Genomic DNA, 18,630 nt, shown 5'->3' with positions numbered 1-18,630 from the left:
TATAAGTGAAATAACGGCGTCCAAAGACTAGAATCACTTGTGGGCCACTTGGAGAAATTCTACTCTACAGTTTTTCATCCCCGTTCAACCGTTAGTGTCCTCACACTGGTAGTTGTAGTTCTTCCGTCACCGCCGAGTCAATGTATTCAAATTGTACGTGACGTGGCGATAGAACTACGTTTCCCAGTGACCTCACTGCCGCGCCTCCTCCCTCCAGTCCCTCCACCTTCCCTCCCACTCCACTGGGCCGCGAGGAAGTCGCAAGATGGCTGATGTCGCTTGGAAGTAATGTTCCCCTCTGCAACATGAAGCCGTGAGTGTGGAAGAAAGCGAGGGAGGCACCATCGGGCTTTTATTTTTATTTTCTTTTAGTTACTTTTCTTTTATTTCGTCAAACATCCATCTCATTCCGCGTCGTGTCGGCCCCGGACTTGTCTTCGGGAGTTGACGCGTCAAATCACGCCGGGGACCCTGCCAGCAGCTAACAGTTAGCCACACAGACAGCCAGGCTCAGAGCTTGTTAGTTAGTTTTTTTTTTCTTAACTGATTTTCAGACACCTGCGAGACAACAAGCCACCGCTGCACACCTGCTCAAATTTACCTGCGGTTGCGTCAAATTAATGTCAAATATTTTAGCTGTCAGATGAGAAGGCTGCTCGGTTAAACATGTCCGCGGACTGGCCATCCAGCCTGTGGGTTGCTAACTAATGCGCAGTACTGCATCTGTTTAATGTGCACAAACCAGGAGCAAGATTATTTTGTAGACATTTTTCAACAGTATCCTTCAGCTTTCTGCATTTCCGTTATTCACTGCCAAGTACATCTGTGAAGCTGGTTATGTTAAAGCCAAATTATGGGAGCAGGAAAAATGTTGAACTTTTTTTGGCTGTAGGTAGCTACACTGGCCTTGCTGGCATCTAACCAAAAATCCACAGGGATGGACACTAAACTAAGCAGCCACGACCAAAACTGAGAAATAATCATTGGAATAGGTAAGGATAGCTGACAGAGGGGTAGAGCAGTGCATGGTGACTCATTTCACGAGTGTGAGTGACAGAGAAGTTGTTTTGCAGGGTTAACTTTAACCTCAGTCACTACATCGGAGACAAGTTAGCTTGCCTGCAGTGCACAGCTAGCTCCTGTCTCGCCCCACATCACATCACAAACACGGCGTACAGAACGTATTCAGAGCCTGCTCCCGGCCAGACGCACAGGCTCAACAACACAGTCATGGGAGTTCAGGGCTTCCAAGAGTACTTAGAGAAGCGGTGTCCCGGGGCCGCAGTCCCGGTGGACCTCCTGAAGCTTGCCCGCACCGCGGCCCGCCAGCCCCCTCACCACCATCACCCACACCACCACCCACATCACCCCGGGCCCATGCCTCCCCCGCCCCCGCCTACCAGGATCCTAATCGACGCTGACTCCGGCCTGCAGCGCCTCTACGGCGGCTACCAGACGGACTGGGTGTGCGGGGGCGAGTGGAACGCCATGCTGGGCTACCTGGCCGCCCTGTCACAGGCGTGTCTGTACCAGGGCGGCCTGGAGCTGGTCGTGGTTTTCAACGGCACGCTGGGGAAGGAGCGCTGGCCCGAGTGGGCGCGGCGAGCTCAGGGCCAGCGACAGACCGCGCAGCTGATAGTCAACCACGTCGGCAGCAAGGCCACCCCGCCCCCACGGGCATGGTTTCTGCCCCCGGCCTGCCTCAGCCACTGCGTCCGCCTCGCCATGTTCCGCTTCCGAGTGCGGGTGAGCAATGTGATCATGGCTTTGTGAAGTTGTGTTGTTGTCATGTCATGTACTGTGCTGTTAATTCAACACTTTCCATTTGGTCCTGCACGCCCCTTATCAGCTTACATCATGCTGAGTTTAACTCCTTCCAGGGAGAGCAGCTACACAGGCTTAAAACTCTGAGATGAGCCAACATGTATTTATAATATTCATGATTGCACTCAAACTCAGCAGTCAGGGGTGCAACAAGTACTAAAATCACTGATTGAGCCACAGATATGGATAGATGTCTAGATTACCATAGTTCTGCAGCATTAAGCAGGGTTTTATCCACACTTACACTTTCCTTCTAAAAGAGTATATGCCAATTTGTCTTATATCAGTAATATATTATCCATGCTACAGGTCAAAGTGAGTAAGCCATGGTGTTAGGCCTGTCACGCTAACAAATTTTGCTGGACAATAATTTGCCAAAATATTACTAGATATTATTGTTAATATTATTTTGATCTTTTTCCCATTTTTTCATTAATGTAATTATGATAAATGGGATAATAAAGTGAGTACACCATATCAAAAGCAAGAAACTTTAATTTCTTAAGAGTATTTAACTGTAATTAAAAGGTCAGGATCTTTTAAATAAAATAAATTAAATAAAAAATATAATAAATTTAACAAACAAAGAGAAAAAAATGCAATGAAAATGAAATGGACTCTCTTTTAGAAAAAATACATGTCAATGAAAATAATTAATACCAAGCAAAAACAATAAAACATAGACCCTGTCTCTAAAGAAAAAACGAAAGTCAAAAAAACAACAACAATAAAAACTATAGTCTAAATAAAAGGGAGTTTATACAGTTCCTGAATTGTTTAAAACATGTCCTTTTTCCCAGTCAATCCGTACTGTCTGTCAAACATTTTTAACATTTCTGGCTTTGAACCGTATTGAAGGGCTGCATTTCTTTGGCAATGTAGCTGTCTTTGAGCACCCACCATTTGGCGCTTTTATTTCTATTTACTTTGCCGACCAAAAGCCTCAGTAAGAGTGGATTGTCAAAGAACAAGGCTCCGCTGCACCTCCCTTTCTTCTTCTTCGTCGCCACTATTTTAAACAAATGCGACATATCAGCTTGTTGGTGTTCATGAGCTCACACTTCGTTCATTCTGATAAAAAACAAAATATTCCCACACTGGGACTGTGGCAGGCGGCTTAAGAACCGTATCTTTGGTGCCATCACTCATATTAGCGTGTGTTTCCTCCTTACCCCTCAGGACACTCGCTTCAGCTCTCTCCGTGTGTACGCGCGAGCAGCCCCGTTTTCACCCCAAAGATCGAATTTTTGACAGATGCTCACTCCGCTATAAATCCGCTAAATTGGCTATAGAACCTATGCACCCCGATGTTAGGAAAGATGGGCGCAGTGAGCCATCTTCTCATTCAGTGTCTTTGGTGGAAAGAGAGGAGGAAAACAAACATGCATGCACGTGTCAGTTTATCGAGGCTGGCAAACTTACTGAGGACGTTTTGTATATCGTTGATTATCGTGACAGGCCTACGTGGCGTCATAATGTGGTAATTTCCATGCATTATGTCAGTAATGAAGAGAATCAGACCCTCTCTTCTTTGCTTTAAACCTTAAATTTAGCAGCTTATTCAGACTTTACAGGAATGTTTATTAAATTATCTCTAATTTATTTTATGTTAAGTTAGCAAAAACAGGCTACTTTGTGCACATCTTTTGTTGAAAGCTTGCGTCAGAGCTGACTGCTCTTCCTGCTCTTCTGTGCACAGTTGTCTGATAGTTGTAGGACTCCATCAGGTTACATTGGGATTGCATGAAGTGAAAGAAAAACACTAATAGACTCAAAGCCTGAGCTTGTAGAACTTGCTTTGTACACCCTTTTATCTATAAAAAAAAAAACAGGCTGTTTCTTTGCAGCAGATCATAGATTTCTGCCTCTCGCTTGGCTTGCTCGGCTCGCTCTGCTCTCGTGGATGTATTCAGGAAGGTGGTCTGTAGGGAGAACGGATGTATTCGGCGCAACAGATTTTTTAAAGATGTATGAAGTGAGAGCTTCCTGCTTCTCCGCCAGCTCGAGTGAGAAACATGTACTGTACAACATGAGGGTCTGGTTTAGCCTATATATTACATAACATGAACTCAGTGAACCTTTCATACATTGTTGAACAACTGCTGAGTGGATGGACTATTTATAGGCCTCTGGTGCCTGACGGTGGTGCATTTGTAATGAGATGAAATCTGTGGAGAATATCTAAATAATGAGCACTTAGCTGTTGTAGGTTTGATTATTGTTTCAGCTCATAAAAACGCTGCTCACTCTGTTGTTAGCTGACTGTACAGAGAAAGCTGAGGTCAACGTGTGAGCGAGGTCTCTGAAGAAGCATCTCATGAGCTGCAGATATCATAACATGTTAAGAAAAAGGAAATGTGACTCATCATGTCATGTTAAACACGGCTAACCCGATGATTGCCTCTTTCACTTCTCTCCCAGCTGCCTCTTTATCTCCCTCCAATCTGCTCGCATGCTAGTATTAAAAAAAAAAACACAATGCAACTGGTAGTGAATGCTGTTAGAATAGAAAAAATGTACCACCCACATTTCAGTACAGCACATTCTGCTGCTCCTTGAGCATGTGCAGCAGCGTTACTCACAGCTCCCATGTGTACCTGCTCGTTTTCTCCACATGCATTCTGAGAAGCGGGACTATTTCTGCAGCTTTAAGCATCTCACTTCAGTTTGAATTACACTGTTTACTCACACTGCATGCACTAATCCTGCTCAGCCTTACATCTGCTGCTTGCATCTCAAGTTTTCTAAATTATATTTTATCCCCAAACTGATTTTTTAAATTCTACTTCATATGAGCAACAAATTAAAGCCTCTCATCATCAGCCTCTCCTCCTTGCTGTGGTAGATTACCAGCTAATTAAAAAGGTTTTAATGAACTAACTGAATGGAGTTATTAAGTTTCCTTTCTGAATATTTACTGACACTTACAAATTCTGGTTCATTGTGCAGACGTCTTGATCTGTGGTGTAAACATGAGCCTCAAACATAAATAAAGCTCTGCTCGAGTGAGCTCTGAAGCTAAAGTGTTGCCCCTGGTTCAGATTTGTGTCTGTGAGTCCTCACAAACAATTTCTGCTGCAGAAATTTATCACAAATGGGAGATTATTTAAAGCAGGGGTTTGTGAGCCACATGTGTCTCTTTCAGTGTGCAGCTCTTCCATCCATTCATAAAAAAATATATATATTATGGGTTGTGGTGTGTAGGGATGGGTACCTTTCACATTTGAAACAATAAGGTACCTGGCAATCAGTACCACTTAACAGTACCAATTTTAGGTACTTTTTTGTGTTTATGTTGTAAAAAATATCAATTTGTGTAATAGTAAAGTTTAACTTTTTTCAATTTATCATATTTAATCTTCAATATATAACCTTGCAGTGCTGTGCTCATGCCCAGCATGGAAAATTACCTACTCTTCCACTCCCTCACAGTCACAAGGATGCATTTAGGTTCCTAAACATGGTACCTTTTGATTCTACGTGAATCCGTACTTTTGACAGAATTCGGTCAGTACCTATAAAAGTACCTAATTCGGTACCCATCCTTAGTGGTGTGCTGATTTATCTAAAATATTGAAAAATTGATGCCAATGTTGGGATCAGTATCAATCAATGCTTAGATGATGAGATTGATACTTAAGTTTCAGTTTCTTTTCTCTACATGTGCTCCTCTCAGTCGCTCATGTGCTCATAGCTATCTAAATAGATGGACTTTGTCTCGTCTGCAGTAAAAACAGAAAATTGTCTTTGACACGGCCCCAAGTACAAATTTGAACACACTTACAAACACAGTTTCTATCACTTTAAAAATTGGAAATTTCTTGATTTTCATTTCCATTAAAGTGATACTCTGGGATGGAACAAGTTGGGTCCTATCACAAGGTTTAGGACAGAAATTACCCCTACAGCAGTGTTTCTGTGCAGCAGAAGCCCAGAGCGCTCACACCAAACACCCCCTCCCTGCTCCTCTGCTGGTTTCCTCTGCACTCAGACGGGGCCATATTTTACTTGACCAAAAACACAAATAAACGGACTCCCACCGAAAAAATCTGATATGGGTCTGCATTCACGCTTTATTTAGAGAATTTTCAGTGCGTTACTTTCACACAAAAACACCGCTAAATAAGGCTCTAGTTCTCATTGTGTCGTAAAACGGCGCTACCTCCGCTGCAGAGCCACAGCTGGCTACGAGGCACTCGCATTTTTATGGTGGGAGTCCGTTTATTTGTGTTTTTGGTCAACTAAAATATGGCCCCGTCTGAGTGCAGAGGAAACCTGCAGAGGAGCAGGGAGGGGGTATTTGGTGCGAGCGCTCTGGGCATCTGCTGCACAAAAACACTGCTGTAGGGGTAATTTCTGCCCTAAACCTTGTGATAGGACCCAACTTGTTCCATCCCGGAGTATCACTTTAAGTGTAAGAGGAAGTGTGTTTGTAAGACCATGTGTGTGATGTGGCTCCCAGTCTCTGACTGGTTGGCCAACCCTGATTCACAGAGTAATAGAGAGTGAAACTCAGTGAATTGCAGTGATTCTCTTCATGTTAGCTTAGTTTTGATATGAGTAAAGATGATTTTTAAACTGGTGAATCGTTTACACTTCCTGTAGAGGAGCGGATATGGATTATTTTTGCTGTAAATTCAACTGTGTGTAGTTTTCAAGAAGACTAAATAAGAAAATAGGGCACTACCTATCAGAAATATGTATAATTGAAGATGACATCCTACCACTATAGAGGGATTATTTGTCTATCAACAACGGCGGATGCGTGTGCAACTTGGGTGCAGAAGCAGTGCAGAGTACAGTGGTTTGTCAATAGATGTGGAGGAGTACTAAAACACTTATCTTTGAACTAAATATCATCACTTATTCAGATGGTAAACAGCTCCTAGGTTTGTGAAATAGCAGTGAGTCAACAGGAGAGATCAGCAAGTGGTCAGATATTAGGTGGACAGACGTTTTTAGTGGAGAAATCTGGTGTGTTATGTACTGTCTACATTGAGTCCATGTTTGGTTATAACCTTGGCCCCTAACCAACTTTATTTTTTCATTAAATAAGCAAAGTTAAATCTGTATTTTGAGTATTAGCAGTTGTTATTGCTTGTTTGTTTACAGTCAAACCTGTTAACTGAGGTTGGATAAAGACGACACATTTAATTACGCACACACAGACGTCGCTGGTGTTTCAGTGTAAAGTCACCAGTTAGCATGGTTGCTATTAACTCCAAAACACTGGTTGCTCTGTAACCGTCCAAATTTGATAGATGTTGCTTCTGTTGTTTAGTATCATTTCTAAAAACTGACCACTGAACAACCGTACATTTTGATGCTGATAACAGGTTGAATTTAGTGTTTAAGAAACGCTAACTCATCTGAATGAATGGAGCTAAACGCTGGCCCTGTTGTTAAGATGTGTGCACATCTTTATGATAATGTAGACTGATAATCCCTCTATAGATTTCATCCATTTAACTCACTATGCAAAGGAATTCAGCTTCTCCAGTCTGTGTCATGTTTGTGAGCCTCATCCCCGTCTCTCCGTCCACAGGTTGTACAGACTTTGGAGGACCACCACCAGGAAGTGCTGTCTCTGTACAGGGACTTTGGATTTGCCGGCCTCATCGCTCAGGATTCTGAGTTCGCCCTCTGCAATGTACCCGCCTACTTCTCCTCGCACGCGCTCAAACTGAGCTGGAACGGCAAGAACCTGACCACACATCAGTACCTGCTGTCTGAGGCCGCCCGGCAGCTCGGGCTCAAGACACAGCACCTGCCCTGCTTTGCTGCTCTGCTGGGTGAGGAGCTGTCAACACACGAAGCCAGACACACCTCCCACAGTTAAATCTGACGCTTTCTTACCAACACACACACACACACACACACACACCTTATGAGTGGTATTTTTGGCCTGTGTGTGTGTGTGTGTTTGTCGTCCTCATTGACAGAACAAACACTAACAAGAGCCTCTCTCCTGCAGGAAATCATATTCTGCCTGATGAGGACCTGGCTGCCTTCCACTGGAGTCTGCTGGGACCAGAACACCCACTAGCTTCTCTCAAGGTAACATATGTTCAGAAGTCCAAAGTCCTGCACAAACCACAGGTTCCTCTTTGGGCAAAATGAGCCCCTTAAAGCTGGTGTTTCATTACTAGAATCGACTTTAGAGAGGAAGAAGCTGTCAGGAAGCTCTGGTTGTCAAACATCTACAGGAGATATTGACTGTTTAACAGCTTCTGCAAAAAGACTCGTGCAAAACTTTGCTTTCTGGGGGTTTATTTAGTGCTTATTTCTCTGTGCAGCAGCATTTTTTGTACTTCTGGATTCACTCCTACCTCTTCTGCCAACATTCCTCATGAGTAAGATCTGCAAATTGTTTCTTTTCCTGTCAGAAATGATAGAAACCGCTTTTTTTATAACTCCCAAACTGAAATCAAAACAAAGTGGCGCACGTTGGTCGACCATACTCATGTTTTCTGGTCTGGTCCCCTGACAGTTGACCCATGGCTAAGCCCCGCCCCCTCCACTCACTCAGGCTAACAGTGAACATTCAGTGACAGTCGCTACGGCAGGTGTCACAGTAGAAGACATTTCTCAGGATGGGATAGATGATTTTTGATGTATGAATCAATTTTATTGTTCAGAATAAAAAGCTGTAGACTAAATTTACAGGTCCCAGAGCAAACCTGATGAATAGCATCTGGTTAGCATTAGCATCTCAGACAACAAGACAGAGGATTAGCATTGGTCAGGACAAAAATATAACCTCTGTGTGTCTCTGTTAGCTTGGAGCTACAGGATTTAAACTGAATCATGCAGCACAATGTTTGACAGCCTTTGTTATCTCAGCTATTACAGATGAGCTAACGAAGCTAAGCTCCAGAAGCTAACGTTAGCTCAACTAGAGCCCTTTGGACAACAGCTAACAAAGAACAAAACAGGCCAATAAACACCAAACAAAAACAGAGACATGATGAACAATGCAAGGCTAACTTTAGCTAACGTTAGAGGAAATCCCAAAGCGTCCGTCAGACAGCAGTGGTGGTTCTAGTGTTAGAGATTATTTTATATTTCTTTACAGCAAAGTCACAATCTGCTGCCTCAGATATGATGTCAGTTTACCTTAGAGCAGATGAAGACATACTTTTTCATTTGATTCACACAGAGATGATGTTGTGGTCTACTGCGCAACTTGATCCACAGAAGACACTCTTCTCTGTTTAATGTGCCTGAGGAAAGGGATAAAAACACACCCGTCACCCAGCCTCAAAAAAACCTAATAAAACTGAACGAAAACTGACTTTCTGCAATGCATTTCTATGGACATTCAGATGGAAAATGTTTGTGTATGGGGAGGCTATACTCACTGTGATTGGCTCATCGCGTTTGTGGGCGGGACTTAGCCATAGGTGAATTATTTCACAAACCATTGGCGTCACGATAAGCACAACATTCTTCTCCCTTTACCTCAGACATGGTATATTAAATTCTATACATAGTTAAAATCTAGTGAATTATTATCTGTAAAAGTTAATACATATATTTTTTTATTAATAAACTGTGTATGCGATATTGAAGTCATTTATTTTAATACATTTGCAAATATAAAAAAAAAAATCAAAAAATTTGGAAAAATTAGAAAAAATTGAAAAAATTTTCAAACAACTTTGATATTTCAAAACTTTGCAAAAATTTCAAAATAACCCAACATGTGTGAATAGTTATCAATACTAATTTAGAATTTTCTTATTTATAAACTGTATATTTGATATCGAAGTTATTTATTTTAATAAATTTGCAAATATTTTAACAAAAAATAATTTGAAAAAAATTGGAAAAATTTAAAACAAAATTGCAAACATTTTCAAACAACTTAAATATTTGAAAACTTTGCAAAAAAAAATTAAAACAACCCAACACTGAATTAGGTGTGAGTTCTTATCAATACTTATTTAGATATTTTTCAATTTATAAACTGTATATTTGATAACGAAGTTATTTAATTTTATTAATATTGCAAAAAAAAACAACAACTAGAGCAGGGGTCTGTAACCTTTACTTTCCTTTTCAAGAAAATATAGTGTATGAAATTCTATACATAGTTAAAATATAGTGAATAATTATCTGTACAAGTTAATTAATTTTTTTTATTTTATAAACTGTGTTTGTGATATCGAAGTTATTTTCTTTAATTAATTATGCAAATAAAAAAAAATTAAACAATTTGGAAAAATTATAAAAAAAAAAAAAAATCCAAAAAAATTCAAAACAACCCAACACAGAATTAAGTGTAAATAGTTTTCAATACTGTTTTTTTTTTTTTTTTATAAACTGTATATTTGATATCGGTTATTTATTTTTATTAATTTTGCAAATATTTAAAAAACATACATTCAAACAATTTGGAAAAATTATTGAAAAATAGCAAAAATTTCAAAAAACTTTCAATTTTCAAAACTTTGCAAAAAAAATTCAAAACAACCCAACACAGAATTTAAATCTGTATTTTCTTTCAGATTTGTCCTTTTGTAGACTTGGTTATCTTACCAGGGATGTAAAACTTGAGGTCAGCACAATGTTAACACTTGATTTTATTTAGTGTTAGTGTCTTTAATTATCAATATCCTCTGTAAGGAAAAAAATAAATCTTTATTTCAGTAATATTTTTTTAAAGCTACAAGGAACCACTGCAAAGGAGTCAAAGAGCTGCAGGTTGAAGACACTTGTACTGCATAAGATAACTTGTTAAAAAAGAAATGATAGAAAAACTTTTGTCGGTTTTCATCCTTCTCAAACACTGCGAACATATGAAAAATCTAGGAGTTTCTCACATCTCACACCTTTCAGTCCTTCGTTATTTCTCTGCTGCGCGGTGATCAGTGTTAGTGTGATATCAGACGTGGAGGTGGTGTGATCTGAGCGCAGGAAACTTCCCGTGCAGCACCGGCGCTCCCAGCCTCCGTTCTGTGTCACCATCAGCTCCGTGGCCTCGCTGTCGCTCCCGTTAGAAGTCCTGGAGCTGCAGCTCTTGTGGCCTCACAGAGACGTGTTGTGTCTGAGGTTAGCAGCTTAATTTAATTGTCAGCGCTGACCTCTGCGAACAGAAGCGATGGCGTGTAACAACAGAGGGAATTTAGTGCGTGCTCTAATAAGAGCTAACAGATAAATTAAATGTTTACAGTGTTAGGCTAACAGGAGCAGAAGCAGCTTAGAGGAGGGAAGCGTGTCGTCGTTTTTACCCACAGAGAAAATCTGGACCACAGTTTATCTCTGAATCATCAAAGAATTGAGACATAGAGAGTTTATGGATTCACATGGATTAAAAACCTCTGTGTCGTTTCTGTTTCAGGTGCGAGCTCATCAGCTGGTGCTGCCGCCGTGCGAGGTGGTGATCAAGGCCGTCTCAGAGTACGTCTCCTCCATCAAAGACCTGGGAAACCTCGACGCCATCGCCAGAGATGTCTTCAAACAGTCACAGGTATCCACGTGTGCTTTTCATCATTTCCTCCTCTACTCTGTGTGTTTCTTCACATCATGGCACCGGGCTGTTGTTGATGGTTAAACACACAAAGACCTAAGTCAGCACTTGCCCTTCCTCGCATCTCAACGTCGAGCTATACAATTACACCACACCTTATATAAACCCCTGAGCTGAACCGGATCATCCAGTTTCATGTTATCGAGCTCCAACGTTCACAGAGTTAACATCCTCAGAACATCTAAAAACCTCTACAGTGACGGCAACTCTTTAACAGAGGCAGAAAAATAAGCTTTTACTTTCTCTCTCTGGACGTGGAAATCTGATGTTTCCACAAACGGGGAGAAGAAAGTCGTTCCAACATGAGTCACAGATGATGAAGCGGCTCCTATTGTCTGATTGAGGACAGGAAGTTTCTGTGCTCACTCACCGTCAGCTTCATCATCAGGACGTCCACCTTATTAATTTGGATGTAGATCTTAAAGCACAATCACAGGTTAATGACAACAATGAGGCAGTTGATGAGAAAATAACTCAAAAATAAGACTTTGAAGAAATTTTGAAATGAAGTAACCACAGAGTCTCCTGGAGATATTTTACTACGTTTATTTTTTCTTCCTCATTAAAAACTGCCGTATATAGGTGATGTCACAGAGGGGAGTCCAGCTGCTTCTGCCTCTGTTTAACATTAATAAACATGGATCAGATTGAGCAAGTGTCCCGCTGAGTGAGTGCTGTTAGCTAGTGAGATGTAGCCTAATGCTGTGTTCACATCAACATATTTGCTGTTTAAAATGAGAAACACTGACTTCAAAAATAAGTAGTAGGTGTCAAAGCAGATCGTAAAGCAACGCGCTTTGAGCCGTCATGATCAAGCCCATAGAGAGACTGAGACTATCCACTGATCTAGAGTAGGGATGGGAATCGAAAACTGGTTCCTATTGAGAATCAATAAGAAATGTTTCAATCCTTTGATATCGTTAGCCTTTGTGCTTAACGATTCCTTTATCAATTCTTTACATTGTGCCGGAGCCACCGGGCCTTACGTCGACTAGTCTGCTGCAGCTAGCTTAGCTCAGCAGTTAGATAACGTTTCCCAAGAAAACTCTGATTCAGGATTTTCAGCTTGAAGTTTTACTGAAGAACTGACTTCATAAAGAAATGAACATTACTCTCTCTCAGGAGATTCATATTCAGTACATTCAAAATGGTATAAATCTTCTTATTTACCAAAATAACAAAATAGCGCAAGCTTGATGCTAACTTATATGGGAAACTGCATTGATATGCTAGCAGTTAGCATCGGTATAAGTTCAGCTTCAGAATAGAATTTGAACTTTCATCACAGAAACATGTCACATTAACTCTTTGTAAAAAATGCTGAGAATTTCGAATGTCAAAAGCTAACAGGCTAATGAAAGGCTCATGGCTGACTTCATAATTACGGAAAGGTTCCAAACAACTTAAACTATTGCTATAACCACTTTGAGACACTAGATGGCCTACTTGAATTATTAACATATTACAACATAGTAGATCAACGTCACATTGTGTGAAATTTTTACCTGTTTCTGTTTAATTATGCCCAGAAATATCCAGACTCAGGAAGCCGGGTTGCCTCCAGTATCTCATCCTGAACTCCATCCATAGACTGCATAAAACAGACTCCACCATATCAATCTCCCTGTCGAAAAATGGGCACTACGGCCGACAGCATTTTTGTTCTTGTTGACCAGAAATAAACTCATGTTTTGTCACCTGGTCGAAACGAATCCTAGCACAAAAGCTAACTCCATCGAGTTCGAAAAAATGAACTTGGGCCCTGTTTATATGACAACAATTCATCCGAAAACACTAAAACGCAATGAAAAAGCACAATTGGGTAGTCCATGATGATTGCAACAACGGTTCTGTTGTCGTGTTGTATGTAGCAGAGTGTGACGTCAGCATTTCCATTGAAAACACCGGCTAACTGTTAACACGGCAACGATGTCAGCGGTGGTTCAGAAAAATCCCACTCTAGAGGCAGTTTTCAGTTTGTGTTTTAGGTCGTCTGAAACGCAGTTTTCGTGTAAACGCGAGGCCAAAATGCAACAAAACTTTTGCATTTTACCCCAAAACCGTTGTCATGTAAACGACCTCTTGATGTCCTGTTTAGGTAGTATTTCTGCATCCATCCATCCAAACATATCTGAATCACCTTAACTCATACGCTGCCATTGACGTCTATAGACATCAGTTTGGTTGCAACTGTTAGCGCCTGTAGAAGTAAATTATGCTTTCAGCAAGGGTAGGCGGGGTCTGGTCTGGCAGAGCTTGTCAATCAAAATCCTGCTCGTAAACTACTGTGGGTGAGAGCAGCGTGCTCTTTGGACGAGAGCTCAGCATGGATATGAGGAGAAGATGTGAGATGACAGAGACACAGCGAGACGCAGCAAGTCAGAAAAGTTCAGGCAGCTCACGCTCCAACTGAGGATGTGTCGCGGTAGTTCAGAGAGAAAGAGCGGCGCCATCGTGAGAAAAGACGACGGAGATCATGGAGAGGATCGAAGGATGAAGCGCCTGACATGAATGGCATCAAAAAAGAATATTTTGTCTGTTTTTTGGATCAAAAACAGGAAGAGAGACATAAAAGAAGAGAGTCCACTCTTCTTAGGTCCTTTTGGTGTTTACATAGTCAGAGAAAACAAGATTATTTGGGTCTTAAAGATTGTTCAAGATCGCGAGTCCCCTTTGCTATGTCATAAGACGCCATGTTAAAAAATTTGTGTCTTTATTGTTGAATAACATAAAATCAATGATTGATTTACTCTACAGCCATTATCAGACGATAATCTGGTTGATTCACGTTGCGTGAGAAACCCAGACCTTGTTTAAAATGAGTGTTCAGGTTTTAACGTTGCCCTCAGCCTTGTGTTAGCATCAACAGGTGGACTGTGACAGATCTGTGACTGTTTAAAGTGTTGTTTTCAGAGGAGCAGGGATGTTTCTCCAGGTCTGTTTTGGTCTGAAGGAGCAGTTTCTCAGGCGGCAGGCGTAAAATCCAGCGTGTCATTGAATCATTCTGTTTCCTTCCTCCTCAGTCCCGTATGGAGGACAAGGTGGAGCGATTCAAGAAAGCTGTGGAGTATTTCTCTGCTGCCTCCAAACCACGCTCGCCCAACATGGGGCCCTCGCCTTTCATCTGTGAGTAGAAGGAAGCTGAACCATCCGCCCACGCCGTTATGTAATCATTTTACAAGTCGATTTACATCTCTGCTCTCCCTGTGCCTGCTGCAGTACCTGGGTTTGGACCCAATCCTTTTGGGGGACCACCTGGCCACATGGGACCGATGCAGCCTGGAAAGAATCAGGTGGGGCACGCTTACCTGTTGTGATTTCTCAGAAACTCTTGCGCGGTTGCGTGGCGAGGGTTTTAACTTCCTCTCTCCTCCCTCTCCAGTTCCCTCCTCACCAGGTTCCAGGGTTTAAGCCGCCCTTTCAAAATGCTCCATACGGACCCGGCTCCACCCCTCTGTTCCAGAACCCGCCACCGTCCCAAGACTGCAACGACTCACTGACGGGAAAAATGGGCTTCACTGATTGGTCGGCTCCGTACGATTCCACTCAGGGAGGAAGTCGACTACCCAACCATCACACCGGTGCTCAGTCCGGTCCTTCTCCGTCTCCCTCCTCGTCATCGGATGGAGACGAACCCAACGACAGCAACGCCAAGTAAGACACACCAAAAGTCCAGCTCAGATCACATGCAGTGCTTAGCTTCCCCTGTAGGGGGCGACAGTCGATACAGTCCAGTTTGTTGCTTTATGTTTTTGCAGACTGCTTTTGCAAGCGTCTATTTAAAGTAGGGCCGGGCAATACAGCTTTAAAATAAAATCTTGGATTTTTTCACCAAAAATTTTGATTTTGTTTAAATTCGATTTACGATTTCTGATGATTTTTCCCAACCTTATTTTTTCTAGTCAAATCTTTTTATTGACGTAAATCCAAAATATAAAAAAGTGCAGAGATGATCAGAAAAGGACCTTGTTACCATTTTGATTTTTAGGTAAATGACGAAAAACAAGGTGAAAAAACAAACAAATAAAGATCCAGTCATGCATCTGGCTCCTCTACCTTTTAAAGCAAAAAAATTCAGCAAAAATGACAAAGAGAACCCAATCCAGTTTTATTTTAATTTTATCTAAAACTTAATAAAAGTATTCTCTATTTACCTCTGCTGCTCTTCTGTTTTAAAAACTTCACTTTGTAGTAGGGCTGCAACTAACGATTATTTTAGTAATCGATTACTCTAACGATTATACGTACGATTAATCGATGAATCGCACTCCCCGCGTTTGCCAGGAAGATTAATCGATTCAGAGGATTTGCTGAGGCAATATTTCAATGCATCGACCCATCAATATTTTCACCCACCCCTATTACATTCTCATCCTTTTTTCCCTGATTAATCGATTAATCGTGAATATAATCGTCAGAGTAATCGATAACTAAAATAATCGTTAGTTGCAGCTCTAGTATTATCTTTAAAGAGCAGCGGGTTTTACGACTGTCAGTCACATCATCAATAATCTGCAGGTGAACCTGAAAGGGCCAAATTTTTATTTGAACAAAAATATTGATTTTAAAAGTTGAAATGTCAATTTTTTATCACAGATCAAAGTTTCGCGATATTGATATTTTTCACAGCGATACACAGGTGGAGTCAGCGCTTGCTACGATACAAAAGTGCGCACTAGAGGGGAGAAAAAAATATTTTTCCCATTAAAAAAAAAGAAAAAAAAAACTTGAATTGATCAATATGATGGATTTAAAGCCCAGGCCTAATTTAAAGGTGTGAGATAAGTAAAATCTGTGCGCCTGGATGGCCTGAAAAGATCTGAAAGAGTCAGGAGTTAGTGTGAGAAGTGAGCAGCAAACAGCTCTCCTCCTCCTCCTCCTCCTCCTCCTTTGTATCGTTGCAGCGCTTTGATTGCTCCCCTGCAGCGCCTCGGTTTCCTCTCAGTCACCTGGTGTCAGATATCACGCTGGAGCCGTGTCTCTTCCCATAATGCCCCCGTCATGATCTGTAAGGAGGATTCATTGAAACAGACACCTGTCTGAGTGATATCAACCTCAAAGCAAACATTTCATTGAGCACATTTCACCTGGAATAGAGAGAGCTCAGCCTCCAGCTTTGCAAACACTCAACGCTCAACACTGAACAGGAAGGCAAACACGGCGGAGTTAGCTCAGTGTAGCTGACCTGTAATTATATGAGGTGAAAATGTCAAGTGAAGGAGTCGGTTAAATCTGTTTCATTCAGGGAGACGTTATAGTCAGTAAATCAGTATCAGACTGCTCTGGGTTTGCTTCCTGAGGGCAGTTTGGTTTCACAGATTAGCTCTTTCCTCAATCAGTGCATCTGGATCAGCTCTGCATCACCTGTAGACCGTCTGACTTTTTGTCAACAAGCTTACCGTGTGAAGCAGCCAGCTGCAGCTTAGCGTGTCAGGGATTACAGCTTCTGAGAGGGAGGGCTGAGCAGCAAGGAAAAACGATATTCTGGGAAGGAATGCTCGTCTATGATATCTGAAACTAGAGATTAATTAATAAAACCACCACGAGGACTTTCTGTGGAGTGTGTTCAGTTTTTAACATTCTAACTTTGGTGAAGTGAAGAAACTTTGAGCCCTCCTTCTTTCTTTTTCAGCCATTTGACGGACAAGCCCTCACGGTGGGAGGATCCCACTGGAAGAACGGGCTCCGCCTCTGGAGACGGTTCCCAAGGCAACGGGGGTGGGTCAAACATTCCGTCACTGTTGTCTATGGCGACGCGGAGTCACATGGACATAACCACGCCCCCTCTGCCTCAGGTGAGGAGCACCTGTCTCCATCTGATGGAATTCACCCATCCATGGAAAAGTTTTTTTTTATCTCAGCGCTTCTTGTGTTTGATTGTGTCGTAGGTCAGTGCAGAGGTTCTTCGTGTAGCCGAGCACAGACACAGAAGAGGACTGATGTACCCACAGATTTTCCACATATTGACCAAGGTACAGTCCATCATCGTGATGTGCTCTGTTTTTAAACTTTCTGTTAATCTGTCTTAAGAGCTCCTGTGGCGCCTTTAAACACCTGTACAAGTTTTTCTCATGAATGATCAGAGATTTGGAGAATGCAGCGCAAGTCAGCTAGATTTCAAGCTGATACAACCAAAAAAAAAAAAAACATGCCTCTGACATGTGTGAACGCATGTTTCATTCAGGCGTTGGCATAATGAGAGTATTTAACAAGTATGGCTATTGTTTGTGCCTGTTGTTTTCAAGCTAGCATGTTGGTTTTGTAACATTTGAACGATGAATTAAAAAAGCAAAATATGAAGGAAATCCCTGTCTTTAGAAAAACAGCAACTATGGTGTCTCTTTCCAGACCCTTTCACTCCCTCAGCTGTCACCAACGCTGAACAGTAGCTGACTTCTAGTTCACCTTCTTACTTAATCATGTCTTCTTTAGTCGTCACCTTTTTATCGTCTGCTATCTTGTTCTTTTTTTTGCTCAGTGGTAGGAGTTGGTGATGGTACTAGAGCTGGAATCTCTGCCTGCTTTTTATCTGCAGTAGTTGTCTGTCTTTCAGGTGTTAATTCTGACTCGTTACACATCAACCGCTGACAGACAAATATAGAAATATATATATATATATATATATATATATATATATATATATATATATATATATATATATATATATATATATATATATATATGTTTATATATATATATATATATATATATATATATATATATATGTTTATATATATATATATATATATATATATATATATATATATATATATATATGTTTATATATATATATATATATATATATATATATATATATATATATATATATATATATATATATATTTTTTTTTTTTTTTTTTTTTTAAAGGAAAGATAGCAGATTCAAGTATGTTTTAAAAAAGTGATTCTGAAATGTTAAAAAGATAACAGAAAGTAAAAAGAAAGACAAATTTTAGAATGGAAAAAAAACCCTGAATTTTATGAAGAGATTCTAGATTTATTTGTTTGTTTCATTCAATAATTCTTGAATGTCCAGAGAAATTCTAGAATTGGGGCGAAAAAGGAGGAAGAGAGAAAATTTTAAGTGGGGAAAAAAAATCCAGAATGTAAAACAGAGACGAAATGATAGAGGAAAGAAACAGATTCTATATTTTTTTTTTCCAAGAGAAGAAGGAGGGATCTTGGGTTGCTATAAAGATTCTAGACTGTAAAGAAGACAGAACGGGATTCTGGAATGTATGAAAGGAGGAGATCCTGGAATGAGCACAAGAGAG

At 40.9% G+C, this 18,630-nt stretch overlaps 1 protein-coding gene across 3 annotated transcripts in view; it reads left to right on the top strand.

The window, feature by feature from the left end:
- The first annotated feature begins 243 nt into the window (after window positions 1-243).
- Window positions 244-18,630, top strand: part of fam120c (family with sequence similarity 120 member C) — a 34,015-nt gene continuing 15,628 nt past the window's right edge. For all 3 annotated transcript variants that reach the window (XM_074680913.1, XM_074680912.1, XM_074680911.1), the window contains exons 1-9: window positions 244-1,746; window positions 7,370-7,616; window positions 7,799-7,881; window positions 11,168-11,296; window positions 14,380-14,482; window positions 14,576-14,649; window positions 14,739-15,010; window positions 16,989-17,151; window positions 17,245-17,328. In XM_074680913.1, coding sequence (XP_074537014.1) covers window positions 1,231-1,746; window positions 7,370-7,616; window positions 7,799-7,881; window positions 11,168-11,296; window positions 14,380-14,482; window positions 14,576-14,649; window positions 14,739-15,010; window positions 16,989-17,151; window positions 17,245-17,328 — 1,671 coding nt within the window. In that variant the 5' untranslated portion in view covers window positions 244-1,230. The remainder of the gene's footprint in view (window positions 1,747-7,369; window positions 7,617-7,798; window positions 7,882-11,167; window positions 11,297-14,379; window positions 14,483-14,575; window positions 14,650-14,738; window positions 15,011-16,988; window positions 17,152-17,244; window positions 17,329-18,630) is intronic.

This window comes from Halichoeres trimaculatus, unplaced genomic scaffold, assembly GCF_033239565.1.
Source record: "Halichoeres trimaculatus isolate MK-OKI-2021-1 unplaced genomic scaffold, fHalTri1.1 fHalTri1_scaffold_11, whole genome shotgun sequence".
In the NCBI taxonomy this organism is placed as follows: Eukaryota; Metazoa; Chordata; class Actinopteri; order Labriformes; family Labridae; genus Halichoeres; species Halichoeres trimaculatus.
The sequence above is the reverse complement of the archived record's forward strand: the minus strand, read 5'-3'. Positions and strand labels throughout refer to the sequence as shown.